Below are 21,615 nucleotides of genomic sequence, written 5' to 3'. Positions count from 1 at the left end.
CGACCCAGTAACAACTAACGCGTTCCTGATTTTGGCATAATAACTAGTTATGTGCTCGTTACCACAATAATAACGTAGTTACTGTAACGCGTTACTTAATAACGCGTTAGTCCCAACACTGGTCTTTTCTAATAAGTTCCAGCTATGTGTCCACCTGTTCCTCATTTCCTCATCTTCCTGCTAGTGTATTTTAGCCCCTGTCAGTCAGTATTTGTCATTACGTCCTCCACGTTAGTTGTGTGTGTATCCCTCGTCTTCTGTCGTCAGGTTATGTCATGCCACGCCATGCATTCCCAGTCTAGTTAAGCAATCCTAGTTTGAGTTGTGTTTTTGTATTGCCAAGTTTGTGTTTCCAGCAAATAAAGCTGCCGTCTTAAGTTAATATTTTGTCTCGGGGGCCTGCACTTGGGTCCAGCCACTGCCAGCCACACAGCTAATCGTGACACTTTTACTTTTCAAATCTCAAATACAGAGCAAAAAGATCACAATGAGTATTTGTGATACAAAAAGAAATGTTCAGTTTGACCGGGATTCGAAAAAGCGTCGAGCTAATCAATGCACAAACGTATTTTAATCTAAGTAGCCTATGTCAGAATCCCCATGCAGAACTATTCTGACGCACATGCTTTTCATTGTGCATTTCTATTCTAAGGAATTTTTAGACCTTATGGTTAGTTGTTTTTGCAATTTGCTGACTATCTCAAAGCACACAGGTAAAGAAACCAAACACAAGTTCTTCTGAGGGTGGGAAGAACAGAAGATAAGAAATATGAAGTAAACCCCTTCCTCTGTCTTTAGCTCTCTTGTAACATCCTGACCAACACCACTGTTCTGTGTGTGTAAGGAAGAGGACTCCCTTACTGCATTTATTTATATTGTATTGTCTGTATAGCACTTTAGAGCACACCTTTCACTTTATTAAAAGCACCTTATCAAGCACTTTATGTAGCATTGCACTTTAAGCATGGATTTGCACACAAGAAGTTTAAATATTTATTGTCTATTTATTGGGAATTTTAAAATCAGTTGGTAGCCTTATTTCAGATCCTGCACAGCTGCTCCTCGTCAAGGAATGTGGTGGTTGTCTGTCAGGAGAGAAGAATGGTGATTGAGATTGTGATTAAGGTTTACCAATAAGGAAAACTAATGCAAATGTGTGTGTGAAATCTAGGGAAAAGTGTTGCAAATAAGTGTTTGTAAGTTAATGATTACTCACCTTTCTTGCCTGTGTCCTCTTCAAGGTGTTTGGGCAAATGTTTCCCCGGGGGTCCAGACACCATTTAAAGGTTCCGGGAGAGACCATTGGTAAAGAGAGTGTGGTGAATCTTTTTGTGCTTGGGTTTCTGGGTTTTTATAATATTGGGTTTGGTGTAACATTAAAGTGTGAAGTATTTATTAATATGTAAATGTGAAAATGTATTTATGTATTTATTTATTCTTATTGATATATTGTATACTGTGGTGGAAGGTTGGGATTTAAGAATTTACCTGAGAGTGGAATAATGGTTAAGTCTGTGACAGCTGAACATATTTAAGGCTGCCAGTTGTCATTAGAGGATGGATTTTTGTGCTGTGAAGAAGCTTGACAAGTTAATTGTTTTAAGGAGAGCCATATAGCAAATAAATACTTTGTTCCACTACACTTGCCTTGGTCTGTCTCACTGTGTTTCCAGCCGCTAAGGGCTGCCCTGTTACAGTGTGAAAAGCAAAAGTTTTGGAGATGGCAAATCATTTGATATTCAGAAGAGAGAGTTTGGATTGGGTTTTACTTCAGTGGTGTCACCTGCTTTGACCCCTCTCCAGAGGATCTGTCTAAACTCTACAGGATGCTGCACAGTGTCACATCATACTTCCATCCCCTTCCCTCAGCGCAGCTGCCTTATACATCTCGCACACTGAGGTTAAAGCATAGTTTGAAGGTATGTAGGTTAGTTTTATTTCTCTGAGAAGAGTCCTTCACTGTGAAGATCAGTCCTGATTGCCTCTCTTGCCATAAAAAATTCGTCTTTCAGAGTTATTTCTAATACAGATGGGTGAAATTCCTCACGTTTATGGAGTGGAAGTTGAAATAATGCCAAAGCACTTACAAGTGAGTGTTTATCCTGCTGCCTGAAGGTTAAGAACCTATACTTTACTGAAAACATTTTTCTGCTTTTATGCTACTCAGCACCCATCAAGAAGTACTTGATGTGGTTTGATGTAGATAGCTACTGTTTCATATGATTGAAGTCTATTTTAGTGATTTGTTTTTGATGTTAAAGTCACTAACAGTGCGTCACCACGTTGACCTTTGTGTTCTCCATTAGTTCTATAACTGAGTTCAACCATCTGTCCTTTTTTAGCCCGCCTCCCACTAAACACCGATATCTTCTGATCTCCCACATCATGCTGATGCTGATGCTGATGCACGCTTTGTTTTTCTTTGTGAGTCACAGTGAGACACTCTGTGTTTGATATATTAAAAGTTAATCTCTGTGTCTGGTTGGAAAATGAAAGCAAGAAGTTCTAAAGACTAATTTCTGTAATTAGAAATATAAAGTTCCTAAGTAATAAGACATGCACGAGCCTTCCTACACCACAGCCCTCATTTGAAGTTAATTAAAGTTGGAAAACACTGTGGGGATAATTTTGTATATATTTATTGTTCTGTGCCCCAGAAATAATTTGTTTACTCTTACATTATTGAAAGCAGAGCTAACACTTTTCAAACTAGAATCTTTTTCATGTAGGCTGAAAACTTAGGATGTGAAGTTTTCAAATTATTGCCAATGCTCTAGCAATCAGCTGAAAAGCAGAAGATTATTAATGATATTTTTGATAACTGAAATTCTGGAGACTTCATTAAACTGGTAAAACAAATAAGGTGGGTTTCAAATATCCAGCTAGTTCAGGCTGGGTACTTGAGCTTCACTCTGTCACACAGAGGCAACACACCTCACTCGCTCTGCAGACTCACACATGTCTGCAGTGATGTGGACAATGTACGACTCTCTTGTGGTAAAGGTACAGCTGAGAGTGAAAGCAAAGCTGTCAGTTTACCAGTTAATCTACGCTTACCTATAGCCGCAAGCTATGAATAGTGACTGAAAGGATGATATTGTGGATGCAAGCAGCAGAAGCAAACTTCATCCCTTAGAGCTGTTTCATTTAAGAGGTAGTTTAAATAAAGCCACTACTCCTCCACAGTGGAAGAAGCTAGTTAAGGTGGTTTGGGCATTTAGCTGTGATGTCTTCAGGATGGCTCATAAGTGAGGTGTTCAGGCATGTCCAGCTAGGAGGACACCCTGGGCATCGCTGCTCAAACCCCTACCCTGCCGAGCTGGACCCGGGTAAGAGAAAGAAAATGAATGGATAGATACTGTAGGTTGATGGGTTCATTCCAAAGGCTGATCTCGTTGCGCAGGAGTAAAAAGTTTAAGTTTGAGCTCCAGTGACCTTTGATACCTCAGAACAGCAGTCACCAACCTTTCTTGCGCCACGGACCGGTTTATGTCCAACAATATTTTCACGGACCAGCCTTTAAGGTGTCGCGGATAAATACAACAAAATAAAACCAGTACCGGTACCAAAAAACCAGAAGATTTATTCATAACACAGGGGAAAAGACCCAGGGAAACAGAGTTAATGATAAAAACAATAAAAATATAATGTGAAACCCATACATTTCACACCCGAGCCTCAACTCTCGCGGCCCAGTACCGAACGACTCACAGACCGGTACCGCTCCGTGGCCCGGGGGTTGGGGACCGCTGCCTCAGAATGATGATAAAATATGCAATGTGAGTTTAAAATTTTGTGTCAGTTGACTTTTTTTTTATTATTAGAAAGTCATATATTTCATGTATTTATGACAGCAATAAGATGTTGTTGCACTATTCTTTAACCTCTTTAACTCTTTTAAAGTTTAATTTGAACAGCACTCTAAATCCTCGCCTATTTATTTTTGTCCTGTCCCAGAGGTGTCAGCCAGCTTCAAGCCTGGAACATCAGTCAGCTACACCTTCAAGGAGCCCTATGAGCTGAGCAGGAACAGCAGCGCTCTGCCGTCCTCCATCTACTCTGAGATGACACTGAGAGCAGAGAACATCTCTTTGAGCTTCAGGACGAACCAGAGTCCAGCTCTGCTGCTCTACGTCAGCTCCTACTACAGAGAATACCTGGCTGTGCTCATCAACAAGCATGGTAAGAGGGGCACAGGCCTCCTACGCTTGTTTGTCTTTTCTTCTTTTCCTTTTAATGATCTCATCTCCTTTCTTTCCTTATCCTCCTCCTTAAGTTAATTGAGAGGTGTCTTGATCCTCCTTGTACACTGTTCTTCTCAGTCTTACCCCTGCTAACTCCACTTTTAGTTTTCCCAACTTTAAAGTTTTGAAACCTCAGAAACTTTTAATGCCAGCCCTCATTTTTCTCCCTAAACTTTGTCTAGTTATATTTTTTAAATTTGCTTCTCCTCCCTGATGCTCCTCTCGTTTCTCTTCTCCTCTCCTTTTATTCCCTCCTGTTCTCTCCTATTCATTCCTAACAACTTTTCCTGTTTTGACCTCGTTTCCTGCTCTCCATCATCAAAATCTGTCAGATCACTCCTCTCTCTGGATTTGCCTCGTCAGCCTTTAGCATTTTCTATACAGCCAGCTTTGCCAGCAATTAGGTTTTGTCTCAAGTTAAGAATAAAGTGTTTTCTGGACTTATCTCTGAGACCCAATGAGTGACACTGCAGGAATAAGGATTAGGTCGGCCGATAATAGGAGGCAGGTCAGCGCACTTCTGAATAAAAGAGCTGGAAACATGCTGAAGTGTTTTCTTAGCTTCTGTGTGAAATAATTGTGTTGTGAGTTTGACTTTTAAGAGTGGTACGAGGCACTTTGAGTTGAAAATTACATTTTCAGCATCCAGGAATCTAATAAAATTGGCACTTTGCTGCTAGATTAGTTGTAAATGGATTTTTTCTGGTGTTAATGACTCAGAGAAAGCTGATGGACAGCAGGGCATTAAGATTTGCTGCTGACCTTGGAGTCGTCAGGTAAATGCTCTTAAAATGAAGCGTCCAATTAAATCCCTGAGAGCTTTCTCTTGTTTGCCCTAAGATGGCTCATTTCTTTTCATCCTTGACTGCAGTTAAACCCTCTCAGCCCGAGCACTACTGCTTCACTTAGGGCCCTTTTTCCTTTTTTAAAGAATAAATTTATTGTTATTAGAGCAGTAGCTGGTACGTGGTACGTCTTTAATATTTCCCCTTCTCCTCAGCACCTCAAAAAGAAGATATTGAATTGTAATTTTAACCTTGTGATATGATTTATTCACTTTGATTTATGGAAATATTGCAGATGTGAGAAAAAAAACTTTCGTTTTTAAAAACAATCTTTAATCTTCACTCTTTTGATAAATCTCCAATTAATATGCTTGACTATTAGGGGAATTAATTGGATTAGCTCTGTTATTGATGGGGAATTAGCGCTTATCCTCCTAATATGCAAATCTCAATTAATAGAACAACAACTTCTTCAAAACATTCAGATCCATATATGAAGGATTAAATGTATGTTTGCCCTGCTGGTGAAGATTATACAACGTAGCAAAGCCTAATTTTCAGGAAAAGACCAAACTTAATGCTGATGATCTCAAATCCTTCTTCTGTGAAAGTGTAGAAATGTTACTTCTTTCATATATCTGAGTTGTAACACTATTATTTGATGAGTATGTGTGTGTGTCTGTTATGTATGAAGATAAGCTGGAGGTGAGATACAAGCTGGACAGCAGCAGAGATGCTGAAGTGTTAAGGAGCAGCGTGAGGAACGTGGCCAATGGACAGCTTCACACCGTTACCATCAAGAGGCTGACAGACTCTGTGTCTGTGCAGGTAAAAACACCTCATCAGCTCATGAAATCACTGCAAGTTTGCAAATTGGCAAAGTACAACGAAATCCAGCTCGCACAAAGGCGTCGGTATTGTTTTAGGTAAAAAAAAAACAAGTCCAGCGTTTAATGCAAATTTGCGAGGTTGTTGTTTTCTTACATTGGAGGAACAAAAGACAGATTAGCAGCACACAAATGATCCTGTTTGCAGAGTTAATGTGAGTGACAACAGCAACACATTCCAATAGAAACCTTTGGCCACATCCCTACCACCTTCGCTTCATAACCCTTAAAGAGTCTACAAACTGATGTTTCATTATTGTGGATCTCATAAGCTTTGGCACACAACATCATGTTTTATTCACTGTTTGCAGACTGTTGTAAAGCTGATATCTACTATAGAATTTCAGTGCACGGCAGCAATCCCGAGGGCGTTTCTCTCCATATTACTTGCTCCTTTGCACTGTCATTATCACACCAGAAAACACATCATACAAACAAGCTTCTGCTGCCACAACTTGACAAGAGTTTCTTCTTTGCTGGAAACATTTAGTTTGCATGTTTGAACCACACACTGAGAATCATTTTATTTTGTATTTCCAGAATGATTAGCAGGTGTGGCTCGTAACAGTCACAGCAGTCTCATTGTGAGATAGGTGTAGTGATTCTTCTGACACTTCCAGAATTTAGCCTGATGCAACAGGTTATGATGTTATGATGTTGCTATGTTGTTATGATGTTGCATCAAATACAATATCCTAATTGTGATTATCCAGTAACCAGTATCGTTACCAGTAATGTAATGGTGCTTGAGCCACTTGCTAAAATTATTCCATAAATAATGCAAAGTCATGCATCACTGTGTCGTAAAACCTGCTCCTTTTATGTCGATGATGTGCTTTTGTACATGCAGATAAAGAAGATGAGGTGCAAAGCTACTTAAGATAAACTTTTTTTGTTCCATGTCTTTGCCAATGAGGAGCTTATCTCAAGGGCAATAACACACACACACACACACACACACACACACGCAAGCAGTTCTGGTGTGGACCACACTACAGTATTGTAAAAAAAATCCCTCTTTGTTTTAAGCCTTAGTCAGCAATGTAGTTTACTTCCACCCACAGTAGTTGGATGCAGCTATAGCAGGACAGCGCGGACAAACCGCCCATTAAATAAGCCACAGATGAAATATGAAGCATCTTCATCGTATCTGGATCTCCTGAATCTCCTATCTTGTTAACAAGAGCCTCAGATGATGTATGAGGTAAATTTTATCTAACCAGGATGCAGCAGCCAGAATGCCTATATAATTATCAACTGTGAGATAAATTACAAGGTGACCTTGTCTTGCGTGGGTGTAGCCTCCTGATTCACTGTGTTGTGAGGCTCCAGTAAACTATGAGGCACATTTCATCTTATCACTTTCCGTCATACTGAATTGTTGTATCTTTAGCAGCATACAGTATAGGAGTCATAAGGTGATGGAGATAGTTTTACATCCATTTTAAACAAATTTGAATCAAATTTGAAGCACGTTTAGAGTACCTCGTAATACCGTTTCTGTAAGATGTTTTTCTCGTGCCACACCTACCGCTCAAAGTCGCCGAAATTAAAACAAAACTTTCCTATTTAAATAATGGAAGTAGCTCTCTTCCTTCAGATCGATGAAAATGCCAGAGAAGACTTCAATCTGACATCTGATGGGGAATTCAACGCTGTGAAGTCGCTGGTGTTGGGCAGAGTGCACGGTAAGTGAGGAGCCTGTAAAAATAGAGAAGAAGCCCTTTTACTTAAAGAACACTCAGACTCACACTCATTTGAATAACAGCTCTGGGGTGTTTGGCCTCATTTCACACTCAGCTTTGGGAAACTTAAAGAAATAAATGTAGCTTTAGCTGTTCTCAGCAAGCCTGATTATTCAGATTATCTGGAAAAAAAAGAGACTGAGGCAAAATGGAAAAATATCTTTAATCATGACTTTAACCCTGAACTTCGTGTATAGCTGCTGCAGGAACTGATGTTCAGACATTTCTGGTATCTTTCGTTTAAAAAAGATGCCATAGTTCAGAAGCCAAAAATGATATCAACTTTAATGTATGATGTCCTGAAAATGACACATGTTTGATAGCACTGTCCATTTTCTCTATAAAACACAGGTGATTATGGGTAGCTAAAACTAAAAAGTAGGTATAAAAAACATTTCAGTTAACTTAAATAAAAATAGAAACAAGATTTTAGAAAAAATAAAGCTAACGATACAATATTGTTGATTAAACATTGTTTAATTGTTGGGGTTTCCATGTATTACTTTAGTGTCTTTACAGTGTAAGCTCTTGTAACTTGGCGCTTTTTAATAAAACCAATTTGAATTGAACATAAAACTACACAGGAAATATGTTTAATTTTAATGCTCATCAATTGTGGGAAAATATGTTATTACAACAAGCTAAAGGAAACATCATTGCGTATGTGTTTTAAGCCTGAAATATGATGAGTGTATGCATGACTTACTTGGCTTCACCAGTTGTTGCACTTGTGTTTTTAGCATCTCTATTAATATTATCAGTATTGTTTCGGTAATTAATGGAAGCTTGGAAGCTAGTTCAAACAGACAACTTGAGCTTTAAGAAGCTTCACTCTCAACTCGAGACAACTCGATCAGTCTTCATGAAACTTTGCGTAAACATTGCGTGAGGGCCAACGTCTTTGAAAGTTGACTGTTCTACTGAGCACAAAGAGACATTCATAGTGTGGGGGTTTACTAATTCAATTAAATTATATTTTAAAAAAGTCTATATTACTTTTTTTGAGATGCAGTAGTTTGTAAAAACAAATAAACGTAAGAACTCATCCCCATCGCCAGTTCATAGTGAAAACATGAAGAACGACTTCGGCTCAGTAAATAGGAAACACAGAAAATCAAAATCTCAGTCTAAGATGATGCAGGTGTTGTTGTAGGAGGTTGACAAATTCCCTCAGCAAATAACAGCTGGGGAGTTTGAACGTCATGCCTTTTGCAGTAACGTATCCGGGATTACAGATTAGTGACCCTTATTTTATTGAAACCCTAACTTTACAGTATTATTTTTTTCTTGTGTTGTGAATTTGCCCTGTACAGTCTCTTATTTCTTGTATTTTTATTCTTTACTGTTGTGTGAATTTTCTTGCTCCATTTCTCTCTCGCGTTGCTGTTGGAACAGGTGAATTTCCCTAGTGAGGGACAATAAAGGATGTTTATATTTCTATCAAATACTATGCAAATGAAACAAAACACAACGATGGTGCATTTATGCAAAACATGGTACTGCTAAACAATCTTTTTGTTAATATTCACAAATTGGTACTTATTGCATTTTAATTATGGATATGATCTGTTTGGTCCCAGTATAAGGATGTGCTGGTGAGAAGGATTCATAAATATTAGGTTAATGGAGAATATGGGATTCAGTTTTTGTGTTTTTTGTGTTTTTGCCATTAATCTGAATTGCATTACACTTCCATTATTTTTTCCATCCCATTTCTATTAATGAGGCTAGGATAAATATTCAGAACATTTCTCTGTATAATGCAGTGTATGCATAAAGCAATACAGTATTGCAAACCTTAAAACATATGGTTTGGTCAACACAGTATAATCTGTAAACAGCATAAATCTTCATAGATGGTATAACCACTTATAGTAAAATGCATGTTATTATCGCAGTATGTGCAATTTAGACATGTAGATATTTAAAAATTACATAACAACTAAAATAAATACAAATGTTTTCCTTTTTCTATCATACAAAAATAGATACTTATTCTGGCAAATGGGGTTCCGTCGAGGGTTTACCGTGATTGGTGGGTGAGGTTAAACCAGAACTGTGTTTGCTTTAATGCACAAGTGCAGATTTGACACCTGGGGAAAAGTACTCACTCTCTGGGAGGTGTAAACCACATCTTCATTGATCTCCAATGCATACTCTTGAACTGGGACCTGTAACAGTGCTGGGGTGAGGGAGAAATGGGCTTTGTCATGACTTATTCATGCTCTCCTTGAGCAGTACCATCAAAGACAGGCTGAGATATAAGCTGTTAATAACACGAGGTGCTGAGAGGCTGCAGGCTGTGGTCACAGCTTTCTGATAAGACTCGGAGTCACAGCAGCGCACTGGTGGTTTAAAACGTAACACTCTGCAATTAATAGTGAAACATGAGTCAGCCGAATGAAATGCCTTTCATCCGGGGCATCCATCAGGATGTGCTATGTAATGAACATAAGATAATGTACAATTTTGCACCATGTAAGAACTGAAAAACTGTGGCAAAATCTTTAACAGTTTAAAAGAACAACAATTAACGAAATAATGGAAATCCACGTGTAATAGAAGCCGTGCACTCATGCTGTCTTATTACACAACTAATACAAATCCCCTCAGGATCCTTTTCTTTATGCAGTAAATCTGCTCAGTGTTCCACTGTGGGTTTTAACCCTGTCATGTCAGCATGTGACCGGTCCTCTCCTCTGTCAAACCAGCAGAGGCTGGGAGTCAGATCAGGATCTGAAGAGCAGCAGGAAAGTGGATTTTCTGTCACTCCCCTCGAACCCTGTCATCCATCAGCCTAACTAATGGACCCGGAAGGAATACACAGAAACAAAGTGGGGGTAGAGAGAGTGGCTGTAGTGTATCAGCCGAGAGGAGCTTACAGGCTGCGCCAGTGTCTCCTGCTGCTCTCATCAGCATGCAGATGTGTGCTGCTTAAACCACAGTCACCTCTCAGTCATCTGAACAGATAGTGATGCAGCTGTTTCCAGCAGTAATGTGGGCTTTCACAGCTGCTGTTTACACCGCTGTGAAGGAGCAGAGGTGAATGATGGAGAGTTTGAAGTCAATAAAATGAACAGAAAGAGCTGGAGAGTGCACGTGTCAAACGGAGTGATGGATGCAGACTTTAAAGCTGACCAGCTGAACGGTTTGTGTTGTATTGACAGTGTGTGTGAGGTTGTGTGTGTCCTTATTACTGTCAATGAGCTGCCACTATTGTCCCACTCTGATAACGTGGGAATGTGAAGCAGGATCAATGTACCTGTCAGTGTTTGTCGTGCTTTTTGTCGTGTCAGATCACCCTATTGGTTGACAGAGCAAGCTTCTGAAAGGTTAAAAGTTCAGTTATCTGAAGTGATTAACTAAACTGTCCTATGGAAACCATAAGGTTTATATTTTTAAAGCTGTTGTCGAAATGATGACACACATGGCTTCTTTTAATGTAAAGCATTTCGTTTACATTTTAAATTTACATTTAAAGTTAGTCCTAAAACCAAGTTAACAAGTTCAGTCTGATAATAAGACAAAACAGCAAAGTCTGGTCGCTGTGGCATGCCAGTAAATTGTAAAACTATAGATTAAACTTACAAGGTGAAGCTAACTTACGGCTGACAATAGATACACATTTCTTAGTGATACAATGCTTCTCACTAAACTCTTGCCAAAAAAAGCAAAGACATGCACGTCTCAAATACTCGAAGCAATGAGTTACAGACGTGGACAAAATTGTTGATACCCTTCAGTCAATAAAGGAAAAACTCACAATGCTCACAGAAATAACTTTCATCTGACAAAAGTCTTAATAAATAAAAATTCTATGAATGTTAACCAATGAAAGTCAGACATTGTTTTTCAACCATGCTTCAACGTAATTATTTAAAAAATAAATGCATGGAACAGGCCTGGACAAAAATGATGGTACCCCTAGAAGAGAATCAAAATAATGTGACCAAAGGGACGCGTTAATCCAAGGTGTGTCCGCTAATTAGCATCCCTGGTGTCTACAATCTTGTAATCAGTCAGTGGGCCTATGTATATGACTCCAGGTAGTCACTGTGTTGTTTGGTGACATGGTGTGTGCCACACTCAACATGGACCAGAGGAAGCAAAGGAAGAGTTGTCTCAGGAGATGAGAAAGAAAATCATAGATAATCATGTTAAAGGTAAAGGCTATAAGACCATCTCCAAGCAGCTAGATGTTCCTGTGATTACAGTTGCACATGTTATTCAGAAATTTAAGATCCATGGGACTGTAGCCAACCTCCCTGGACGTGGCTGCAGGAGGAAAATTGATGACAAATCAAAGAGACGGATAATCCGAATGGTAACAAAAGAGCCCAGAAAGGCTTCTAAAGAGATCCAAGGTGAACTTCATGCTCAAAGAACGTTAGTGTCAGATCGCACCATCCGTCGTTGTTTCAGCCAAAGTGGACTACATGGGAGACGACCAAGGAGGACACCATTTTTGAAAACAAATCATAAAACAGCCAGACTGGAATAAGCCAAACTACATGTTGACAAGCCACAAAGCTTCTGGGTGAATGTCCCGTGGACAGATGAGACAAAAATGGAACTTTTTTGCCAAGGTACATCAGCTCTAAAAAAATGAAGCATATCAATATCCTACTGTGAAACATGGAGGAGACTCTGTTATGTTCTGGGGCTGCGTTGCTGCATCTGGCACAGGGTGTCTTGAATCTGTGCGGGGTACAAGGAAATCTCAAGACTATCAAGGAATTCTAGAGAGAAATGTGCTGGCCAGTGTCAGAAAGCTTGGTCTCAGTCGCAGGTCATGGGTCTTGCAACAGGACAATGACCCAAAACACACAGCGAAAACACCCAAGAATGGCTAAGAGGAAAACATTGGACTATTTTAAAGTGGCCTTCTATGAGATGAGCCCTGACCTCAATCCTATTGAGCATCTTTGGAAAAGCCGCCCTTCAAACCGGAAACACCTGGAGCAGTTTGGTCATGAAGAGTGGGCCAAAATACCTGCTGAGAGGTGCAGAAGTCTCATTGACAGTTACAGGAATCGTTTAATTGCAGTGATTGCCTCAAAAGGTTGTGCAACAAAATATTAAGTTGTGGGTACCATCATTTTTGTCCAGGCCTTTTTCATGCATTTATTTTTTAAATAATTACATTGAAGCATGGTTGAAGGCAATGTCTGAATTTCATTGGTTAACATTTATAGAATTTTTATTTATTATTACTTTTGTCAGATGTAAGTTATTTCTGTGAGCATTGTGAGTTTTTCTTTTATTGACTGAAGGTTCACTGAGCGATCCTTCTCCTTGCACAAGGCTTGCTGGTTGATTTGTAAAGTTACACTTTCAAATCATTATAAAATCAACAAAAGGGCAAAACTATCAAAAGTGGATTATATGGTTGTCACAAAAAAAGACTTTTTGGTATTTTTTATTTCAAGAGTCTGATATTTTCTTATTCCCAGAATCTGATGACCTGGATCCAGACCTGGATCCAGACCTGGCCAAGTTGGCGTCCCTCGGTTTTACTGGTTGTCTGTCTGTGGTTCACTTTAACACCATGAGTCCTCTGAAAGCAGCTCTTCTCCACTCAGACACCAGCCCTGTCATCATCACTGGACCTTTAGTCCAATCTAACTGTGGCTCTGCAGCTTCAACCAATCCCTATGCAGCTGAGAACACACACCACCTGTCAGGTAAGAAAGGAGGAGCCTCATTTGCATCATCTGTGAAGAAGCTGTTTTGTGGTAATTAAATTATTAGAGTAATTATTAGAGTCCATAACTGACACTAAAAAAAAATATATAAAAATATATATATATATATATATATATATATATATATAAAATAAATAAAAAAATAAATAATAAAGGGATGGTCGTGTAAACTGTTTGGTACACAGAAATCCTCCAGCCAGAATTTATCATTCCAGCTCAGGGTTATTTCTCTGGGTCCAATCAAGCTGGCATATAGCCGGCTGTGTGCTTTGCAGTTTGGAGAAGACGTGATGTGCAGAGGGTGGGATGGGAGGTCAATAGAGGCTCAACAGTGAATTCTTGCCTCACGCCATGGCTGGAAAGTTGTTTCATAAAAAGCGAAAGCCCAATTTTCTTGCACTGGAAACATCAGCCTTGCTGTATGAGCCCTTGAATCACCCAGGGTGCTGTACTTTTGCTCACTGCAGATGGGAGTTCTATTACTATTCCTAGAAAAATATATTAAACACGCCCCAAAAAAACATTCAGAGGATACCTCTGCCCTTTCATTTTAAATGTAACTGCTGTTCTCGCTGGCCTAAACGCCTAATAATTTCCAACCCTTTTAACGTGATAATAATTGTGCAATAGCAGGTTAGAACGTGTGTGTGTGTGTGTGTGTGTGTGTGTGTGTTTGTGTGTGTGTCTTATTGATGGGAGCTGCTTTTTGTGAGCTGCATTATGGTGTCATTAAATTTGTACACCTTGTTGGGATGACAAATGACAATGTGCTTGATAACGTAATTAATTAGACCCACACAGGGGAGTTACAAACAGTTCCTCCGGTCTTGTTTTCATCCAGTTTTATATTCCTTAAACAGTCGTCTAACTTGCTGCTGTAGTATTTGCTTTGTATCTGTTTTTATGAGCGTTATTGTTTCTCTAAATAGCCCTCCTTGTCCATTTCTTTTGTCTGACCTGTTTATTTCCTCTTATTGCCTCTCATTCATCTACCTTACCTCGCTTTTCTATTATAGCTCTCTGTATCTCTTCTTTTAATTCACGTTGCCCTTGGTTTTTCATCCTTACTGCGTCTATTTACCTCGTTTTTCCCTCTTTATCTCATCCTTTCTCTTTCTCTGCTGTAGATCAGTCTGGTTCAGCAGGTTCGGGTCAACCTTTGATCAATGCCATTAGGACGGACTCGGCTCTTATTGGAGGTACTGTTTTTTTTTTTAAACATACTTCACTATACCGTGAACCTTCTTCACCTTGTTTTGCTGCGTTTTGCTGTTGAACTTTTCTTGAACTACGTGAGACTCAATATTTCAGCGATAAGGGTTTTTTGGCAAAGGTGATATGATGAGCAAAATATTTCATTTGAACTAAATTACATCGCCCCGCTTCACTCCAGAACGATTCAAAATGAAGATTGATTCCAAAGTGTTCCTATAAAGTTGTAGCGAGACAAAAGTGAGAGATTCTGGTGTTTCAGTGTACAAAGGGCAGCTGAACTAACCAAACCTCTGCTGAAACTTTCACCCTGTTATCTTCAAAAGTTTTAAAACCAAAGTAGTAAAGCGCAAAATTGATTTCTGTTTTTGAATTCCAATTAGATGAAACTTTCTCTGAATGAAGAAATGTGTCAAACAGGAGTCCAGCTGGGTACAAATGTGTGAGATTCTGTTCAGTGTGTGCTGAAGTTAGATTAGAACAACCAGACTGCAGGGCAAGAAAGCCGACTTACCCAGGAGAGCTGGGCAGACAATGTACTGTGAGACTGAGCACTGTGAGAGATTTACAAGTGAATTACAATGTGGATTCTACTCAGTTCATTGTCTAACCCAATTATAGGACTGTAGGTATTAGCTGCAGGACATCGAATTATTTCCAGCTTCCTTATGATGACAGTTCTTTATGTTTTTTTGACGAGTGATTTCCAAAGGCTAAGCGTGTTACTGTTATTGGCATACTTACAGTCAGATAAGAAAAGTAAGACTTTAATAAATAAAAATGTTAGTGTTTACCTTTTAAAGGGCTTCTTGTGTTACATCTTTGTCCCTGAGATGAGATTTCCACTCTGTCAACAAACCCAACAGCAGCTGCTCAGCACTAACTATTTTGTACCTTCTTTAATTAACTTTTTTTTTTAATAAACAGCACTGCGAGCAGGTTTTGAGCCACCTCAAATAGGTGCAGGGATTTATTGAAACGTGTGCAAACATACAAGGACTTGCAGGGTATAAGGCAGAGATGGAGTGATATTAATATTTGGTTTGACCGCCTTTTACTCTGAAACATATCCTCTGATCTCTGTTAAGCAAGCTTTGTTGTGATTTCTGTAAGTAGTTCTCCAGGCTTGTAGTTTGTAGTGCTTTTAAACTCTATTGTGTATTATTAAGTCCGCTCCATTGATTCAAATATAAAGTTTAAGTGCGGGCTACATAACATAAAAGACCTGTCCAAACCTGAATGCCTGGATATGTCTGCCCTGCAGGTGTCATCGCTGTTGTGATCTTTGTGGTTGTGACTGGGCTGGCGATAACGGGCAGATTACTCTACCAGAGAAAAGAGACATATCGAAACCAGCAAGTGAAGGACCGGCAGGAAAACAGCCAGGATTTTGCTTTTAGCAACCAGGCTGATTCCCAGAGCGTCCCCTGTGAAAACCCAAAGGAGTATATCATTTAACAAGAATCCTGAATGCCTGATGAGATGGTGGTTTTTGGAGGGGTGCAGACCGGACTGTCCGTCATCCCTCAGCACTTCAGACTGCACACTGAGCCACAACGCAGCGGCTCCACGCAATAGAGAACGTATAAAAGGAACAGTTTTGTCTTTTACTGTATATTATGTATATAGTGAATCAAACAGACTACAGTGCTGGACCTTAAAAGTGTTGACAAACTTGTTTCCACTACTATAAATATTTAAAAAAAAAAAATGTATATGTGGGAAATTATGTCTACAGCAGTCTCTAGGTATTGTCACTCTGTCATATTCAAAGGCTGCAGGTATTTTGTGTTTTTATTTTTTTATGGGTTGATTTAACTTTATTTCTTTATTCCTGAGAATCAGGTTGTTTGCAGTTATTTGGCTGATGGTGCATTTTTATGAGGGTCATGAATGTTGTTTGCTTAACTGGAAGTGGAAAAGTCTGTCCCTTAATCAGGCCCTCAGGAAGACTACTTCTGTAAGTGCTGGCATTTGTTCATTTGTAATGCCTTTTTATTATGCGGGAAGTTTTGGGAGAATAACAATTTGGAGTTTCTGGAACCTTGAAGACGTCTTTAAAGGAAAACTGTGCGAGCTTGTACAATTGTACTTTGTCAGAGGAATTTAGCTAACAAACATCTATGGACTGCTTTTGTCAGCATTTCAATTATACATTTTATTGAGTGATTTCTTTCCAGCCATGCTGTGCTAGAACAGATTCTTTTGGTCCTTTTTAAGTGACATCTTAAAGTCAACAGTCTTGCTCACTTGTGAATAAGCACATATTGCATTTGTACTGTTGGTACGCTGCAGTTGTGGAAATAAGAGATTTTTATACAGTAGGGACTCATTTTCTCCTTTCTTTCCTTTTTCAGTCTCTTCTTTTCTCTTCTGAGCACACCACAACATTAAACCTTTTCTTGTAGTTTTCTAGCTTTTTATATATATTTTTCTTTTATTAACGTTTTCTCCTCCCTGCTGCATGTTGCCTGCTGGGAGCATCATCTCCAAATGCTCTAAATGTCTCTGAATGGGGAAGTTTTTATTGCTGGCGGTAACAGTGCGGCTGTCTGTCACCTCATTCACTGCACACAGAGACGGTTAATGTGTTTGTGAAATGCTAATCTGCTCTGATCTGACAGGTGAATTGTGATTTGATGGAAAGCAGAGACAGAGGAGAATAATAAGACTGAAAGATAATCTGAGAGACTGTGTCAAGCAAACATGGTTATAATGAAAACACCACCAAGCAGAGAGGCCCAACAGCAGCTGTTTATCAACACACGCACACACACCACCGTCTCTCTGAGAGACCCAATGCACAGATGGGATTTTAATGACAAAAGTTGCTAAATCTTCAAAGTGCATAATTCATCTCTTTGCGTTGTTGTCTGTCCCATTCTTGATTCCAGAGAGTTCATTCTCTGTTGAAGAAGCACTGACTGTCCTCGCAGCAGAAGTTACTGCAGTGCAGCACTCTTTAGGTTCAACAGGTAACTTTGACATCCAGACGAGCGTGCAGACTGAACTGTGCTGGATGATACGCTGCATATGTATAAAGCAAATAAGACGTTTCTCAAGACCCAGAGAAGAACATTTTCAAAAGTTTCCTCTGCAAACACAGCATAACATTGGCACCAGTCACTAATGTGGGATTTGTGAAGTGATTTGTGGAAACCGTGTGCAAACTGTCACTGTGAGCGTCTCTGGTTTTGTCAAACCATTTTAACACGACGAACAAGATTACAACCATGTTACATTTGAGGCTGATCATTTTCTACACTATTATGTAGAATTTTGTTAATTTGTCATTTAAAGGATGAAGACCTGGTCACACGAGAATTAAAGGAAGCCTGTGTTTTTAGGAAATTGCATTATTGTATTATATCATATTTAGTACTGTCAGCGAGCTAACCATGCTAACGCGTTGATGCTGTGCAGCCACACGCACGGGGCGATCCGCAGTAACTCGTTAACGGAGATTTGCCGCATTAATGCAGTTATGGCGTTAATGTCATTTTATCGAGATTAACGCTTACAGCACTAAGTATATTATATTATATTATATTGGGCTATACAACCACTTCAGAGTGGTACCGTTGGTGTGGGAGGCTTACATCCCACTTCCTGTTGTATATTTTCTGTTGTCATCAAGTGGACGTATTAAAGAGAACTGGATGCTGTATTAAAACATTGTGGCTCTTTCATTCACGTTCTAAATAAAGCACGGGCTAGTTATCCTGTATGCTCTGCATGCTCGCCAAATTTAAGCCCGTGAATATAGGAATATAATCTGTGACACTCCAGAGAGCATGCATACCCGAGACTCCCACATGCCACTCCTACTGACTTCCACTCGGCTCCCTCAAACCGACTAATGGACTTTAATGAAATAATCATACCGCTACTTTCAAAGCATTACTGGACTTTTGGTCTAATACTTTGATCTGTTACTGAGCTGAATGTATCAAACTCTCACGATTAAAACAAAAAAATTACGTTTTTGACTTTAAAAAATTGTCTAAAAAGAGTAAAAAGAACGAGTTAAAAATCAGAAATGTGCAGCAAAGCCTGTAATGTGAGCACAGCCACAAGAACTATACATTCTTAATGCTCCACTAGCTGATGAGCTACAGCTTCTTGACTGTCTTTTAGTTTAATTGTGTAATGGGCTGTTTACACTGCCTGACATTTCGTCATTAACTGAGTAAAGAACTTTCCAAAATAAAATCAGGAAGTCCTTATTGTCATCAGGTTTGTCCACTCACTAACTTAAACGTTTTAAATACATATTTAAATTCATGTATTTTAAATTTCAGGTTCCCAATTTTATTTATCTCTGGCTCTACGTTCCCTCAAATGTTGAGAAAATGTGCAAATTGGCTAATAACCTAACTTAATGTGATTAAAATAAAGCAAAAAAAATTTGCTTAAATTCACTTTGCATTGGTGCCATGTTAGATCATTAACCTAGCAGGTTGTGGGGGGTTATTATTATTAATTTGATGAAACTCACATCATGTGACCAGGTCTGAAGTTATGCAGTTTTCTTATTGTCATCAAACTCTGTGAAGTTAAAAAACAACAACAACAGGTAACTGATATTAATTGTGATATATATTTCTCTGTGACAAGTAATCATAACCAGTGAGACTTTACTTTGATTGACGAGTCATTTTGAACACAGTACACAGGTGCACCTATAGACAGGATAAAACATGGACATAGCTTCCAGGTCTGAAAAGCATTACTGAAGTGCCTTAAACCTACAGTTTTTTAATTGTCCAGCAGGGGGCAACACCTCTTTCAATAAAACTTACAGTTGTGTAGAAGTCTATGGGAAAACACTCCCTGGCTCCCTTGCTCTGTGTGACTTCAGTAAATATTCCCCTGATGGATTTATGGTCATTCGCCATAACGAATAACAACATTAAGCCCATTTTGTAAATTACTGCCATCCAGAGAGTTGTGAGGGACTTATCAAAGATATGCTCATTGCACACTATTTCACTGTTGGAGCTGCCCCTCCCTCATTGCATCTGGTTTCAAACGGCTTGAAATGCTCTACTCAAGGCTTCATAACAGGACTTTATTGACCAACAGGCCAAATCAGAGTGGCTACGTCCATCCTTTATACTGTCTGTGTATAAACTGTCCTGCTATGGGAAATGCTTGCTAAAGTATTTGTGTGTGAATCTACTGCTGAGCTGAGTTGCTAACATAGAAGTACGTAGCGAAGTCCCGGTAAGGTTTGCCAAAAACTACCGTGGTCTCAAATTAGTTTTTGGGAGTTTTTTTCAACAGTACTGAGGCTAGAAAAAAAGTTTGGGGAAGTGAAATTTGACCTTTTCATGGGATTTATTGACTTTAAGTTAAATATAGAGTAATTAAAGTCTTATTCTTCAGTATTTTTTTTTTTGACTGACAGTGGTGTAGTTTCTCTCTGACAATGCACTTGTTTAACGATGAAATGTTGTCAGTGTATCTGTAGTGTTAGTGAATACAGTGATGTGAGTGTGAGTGACATGCAATAGAAATATACAGCTTTCATCCATAACTCTGGTTGTTTGGTTATCAACAAAAAACGCCTGTTTGATGAAAATAAATAACAATGCTTTTTTAAAAATAAAAACTATCATGTTTTCATGCTTTACACACGAATTGCAGGAGTGTTAAACAGTAATTGTGTTTGTGAATCAATTTGTTCTTACATTTACATATCTGAAGGGTTCTGCAGGACGATGACATGTGTTTCCGCAACAAAATGAAAGAAAATTAGTTGAGGTAGGATTCTTTACAAAAAAAATGTAAACCACTGCAATCTTTTGTTTCTTTGTTAAATGAATGTGACATACAGCAAAGACTTCCCCCTCAATAACCATAACAATTTACATACATTTACATCTTTTATGTGTGTTCCTTTTAACTGGAGTGTGGGAGGATGCTCATCCTTCAGTGCTGACATTTATGATGGCTGTTAACATCCCAGAGATGAGAGAAATATGTAAAGCCGTGTGGCATCCAGGAGCAGAGGGTGACAAAGTGATTGCCTGTGAAGAGTCACTTAGCGCCTCTCTCTGTTCAAGCGCTAAGACGCCTGAGGTTATGATATGATTCAGCTGCCGCACATCAGTGGTCCCTGCTCGATTCATTTAAGTATCCGCTTACTGGTTGTGATCAGAGGCCACAAGTAAAGCTGATAACTGACATCTTCAGCATCAGCGGCGATATCAGAGACTCGCTGAAGAAAACATCAAACGGATCAAATAATCTCTACAGCCAACTAGAATTTAAACTCGTTAAAGGATTCAGTCTCATCTGTGGGCAGTGCGGTATACATCTAATGCGTCTGATTAGGATGATAAATACCAGTCTCTTCCCCTCTTCGCCAATCAGTTGACAGCAGAGGGAAAGAGACTGTCATCCTGGGTTAACATTTGAAAGAGCTTTGATGTGCTGGCTTTTTCATCTGCGATGGCGCTGTGACTCACAGGGCTTTATGTAGCTCCCTTCCTTTGGTTATTTTCGATACACACAGTGGTTGAAGCTTTGGAGCTGCCTCTGTTTTAAAGCAATGTCGTGTTAAAACTGCACCGGTTGATGCCGCACTGAGCGTTTCTCCTGAATGGTGTGCTGTGCACGTTTGTCACAACCATACAGTATTTTTGCAAAATATACAAAGTGCAACAAATATGTTTTAATTTAACTTTCCGTTATTCTAGTTTTGCTTGATGTTCATTCACATGTTAGATAAAGGCACCTGAAAATTGTTCTGGAGTTGTTACGCTGAAAAAAATATTATAAATTACACATTGCTTTTAAAAAGTAATGCATTATTTTACTTCATGCTTTTTATGGTGTGGAGGTAAATGCTAACAATATAACAATAAACATTATATAAGTCCACTTATCTTAACAATTATATAAGGACCCTCTATGGTATGGTTTTGCCCTTACACAGCAAACCACATTGTTGGTTAGTACAAGCTGGTCGTTAAGTTTCAGTGAGAGCAACTGCTAAGAATAATGTGATTTCTATTGCCAGTTCCCTTCAG

The 21,615-nt window shown here is 39.1% G+C and overlaps 1 protein-coding gene across 3 annotated transcripts in view; it reads left to right on the top strand.

Moving 5' to 3' along the window:
• LOC146613007 (contactin-associated protein-like 4) overlaps positions 1–16,036 on the top strand; it is a 154,398-nt gene extending 138,362 nt beyond the window's left edge. For all 3 annotated transcript variants that reach the window (XM_085378752.1, XM_085378753.1, XM_085378751.1), the window contains 6 exons: positions 3,958–4,182; positions 5,724–5,857; positions 7,517–7,604; positions 13,115–13,345; positions 14,494–14,565; positions 15,843–16,036. In XM_085378752.1, the coding sequence (XP_085234878.1) occupies positions 3,958–4,182; positions 5,724–5,857; positions 7,517–7,604; positions 13,115–13,345; positions 14,494–14,565; positions 15,843–16,036 (944 nt within the window). The remainder of the gene's footprint in view (positions 1–3,957; positions 4,183–5,723; positions 5,858–7,516; positions 7,605–13,114; positions 13,346–14,493; positions 14,566–15,842) is intronic.
• The last annotated feature ends 5,579 nt before the right edge of the window (positions 16,037–21,615 follow it).

This window comes from Diplotaxodon limnothrissa, linkage group LG18, assembly GCF_057381915.1.
Source record: "Diplotaxodon limnothrissa isolate DT_005_m linkage group LG18, D_limnothrissa_male_GT1.1, whole genome shotgun sequence".
Classification (NCBI taxonomy): Eukaryota; Metazoa; Chordata; class Actinopteri; order Cichliformes; family Cichlidae; genus Diplotaxodon; species Diplotaxodon limnothrissa.
The sequence above is the reverse complement of the archived record's forward strand: the minus strand, read 5'-3'. Positions and strand labels throughout refer to the sequence as shown.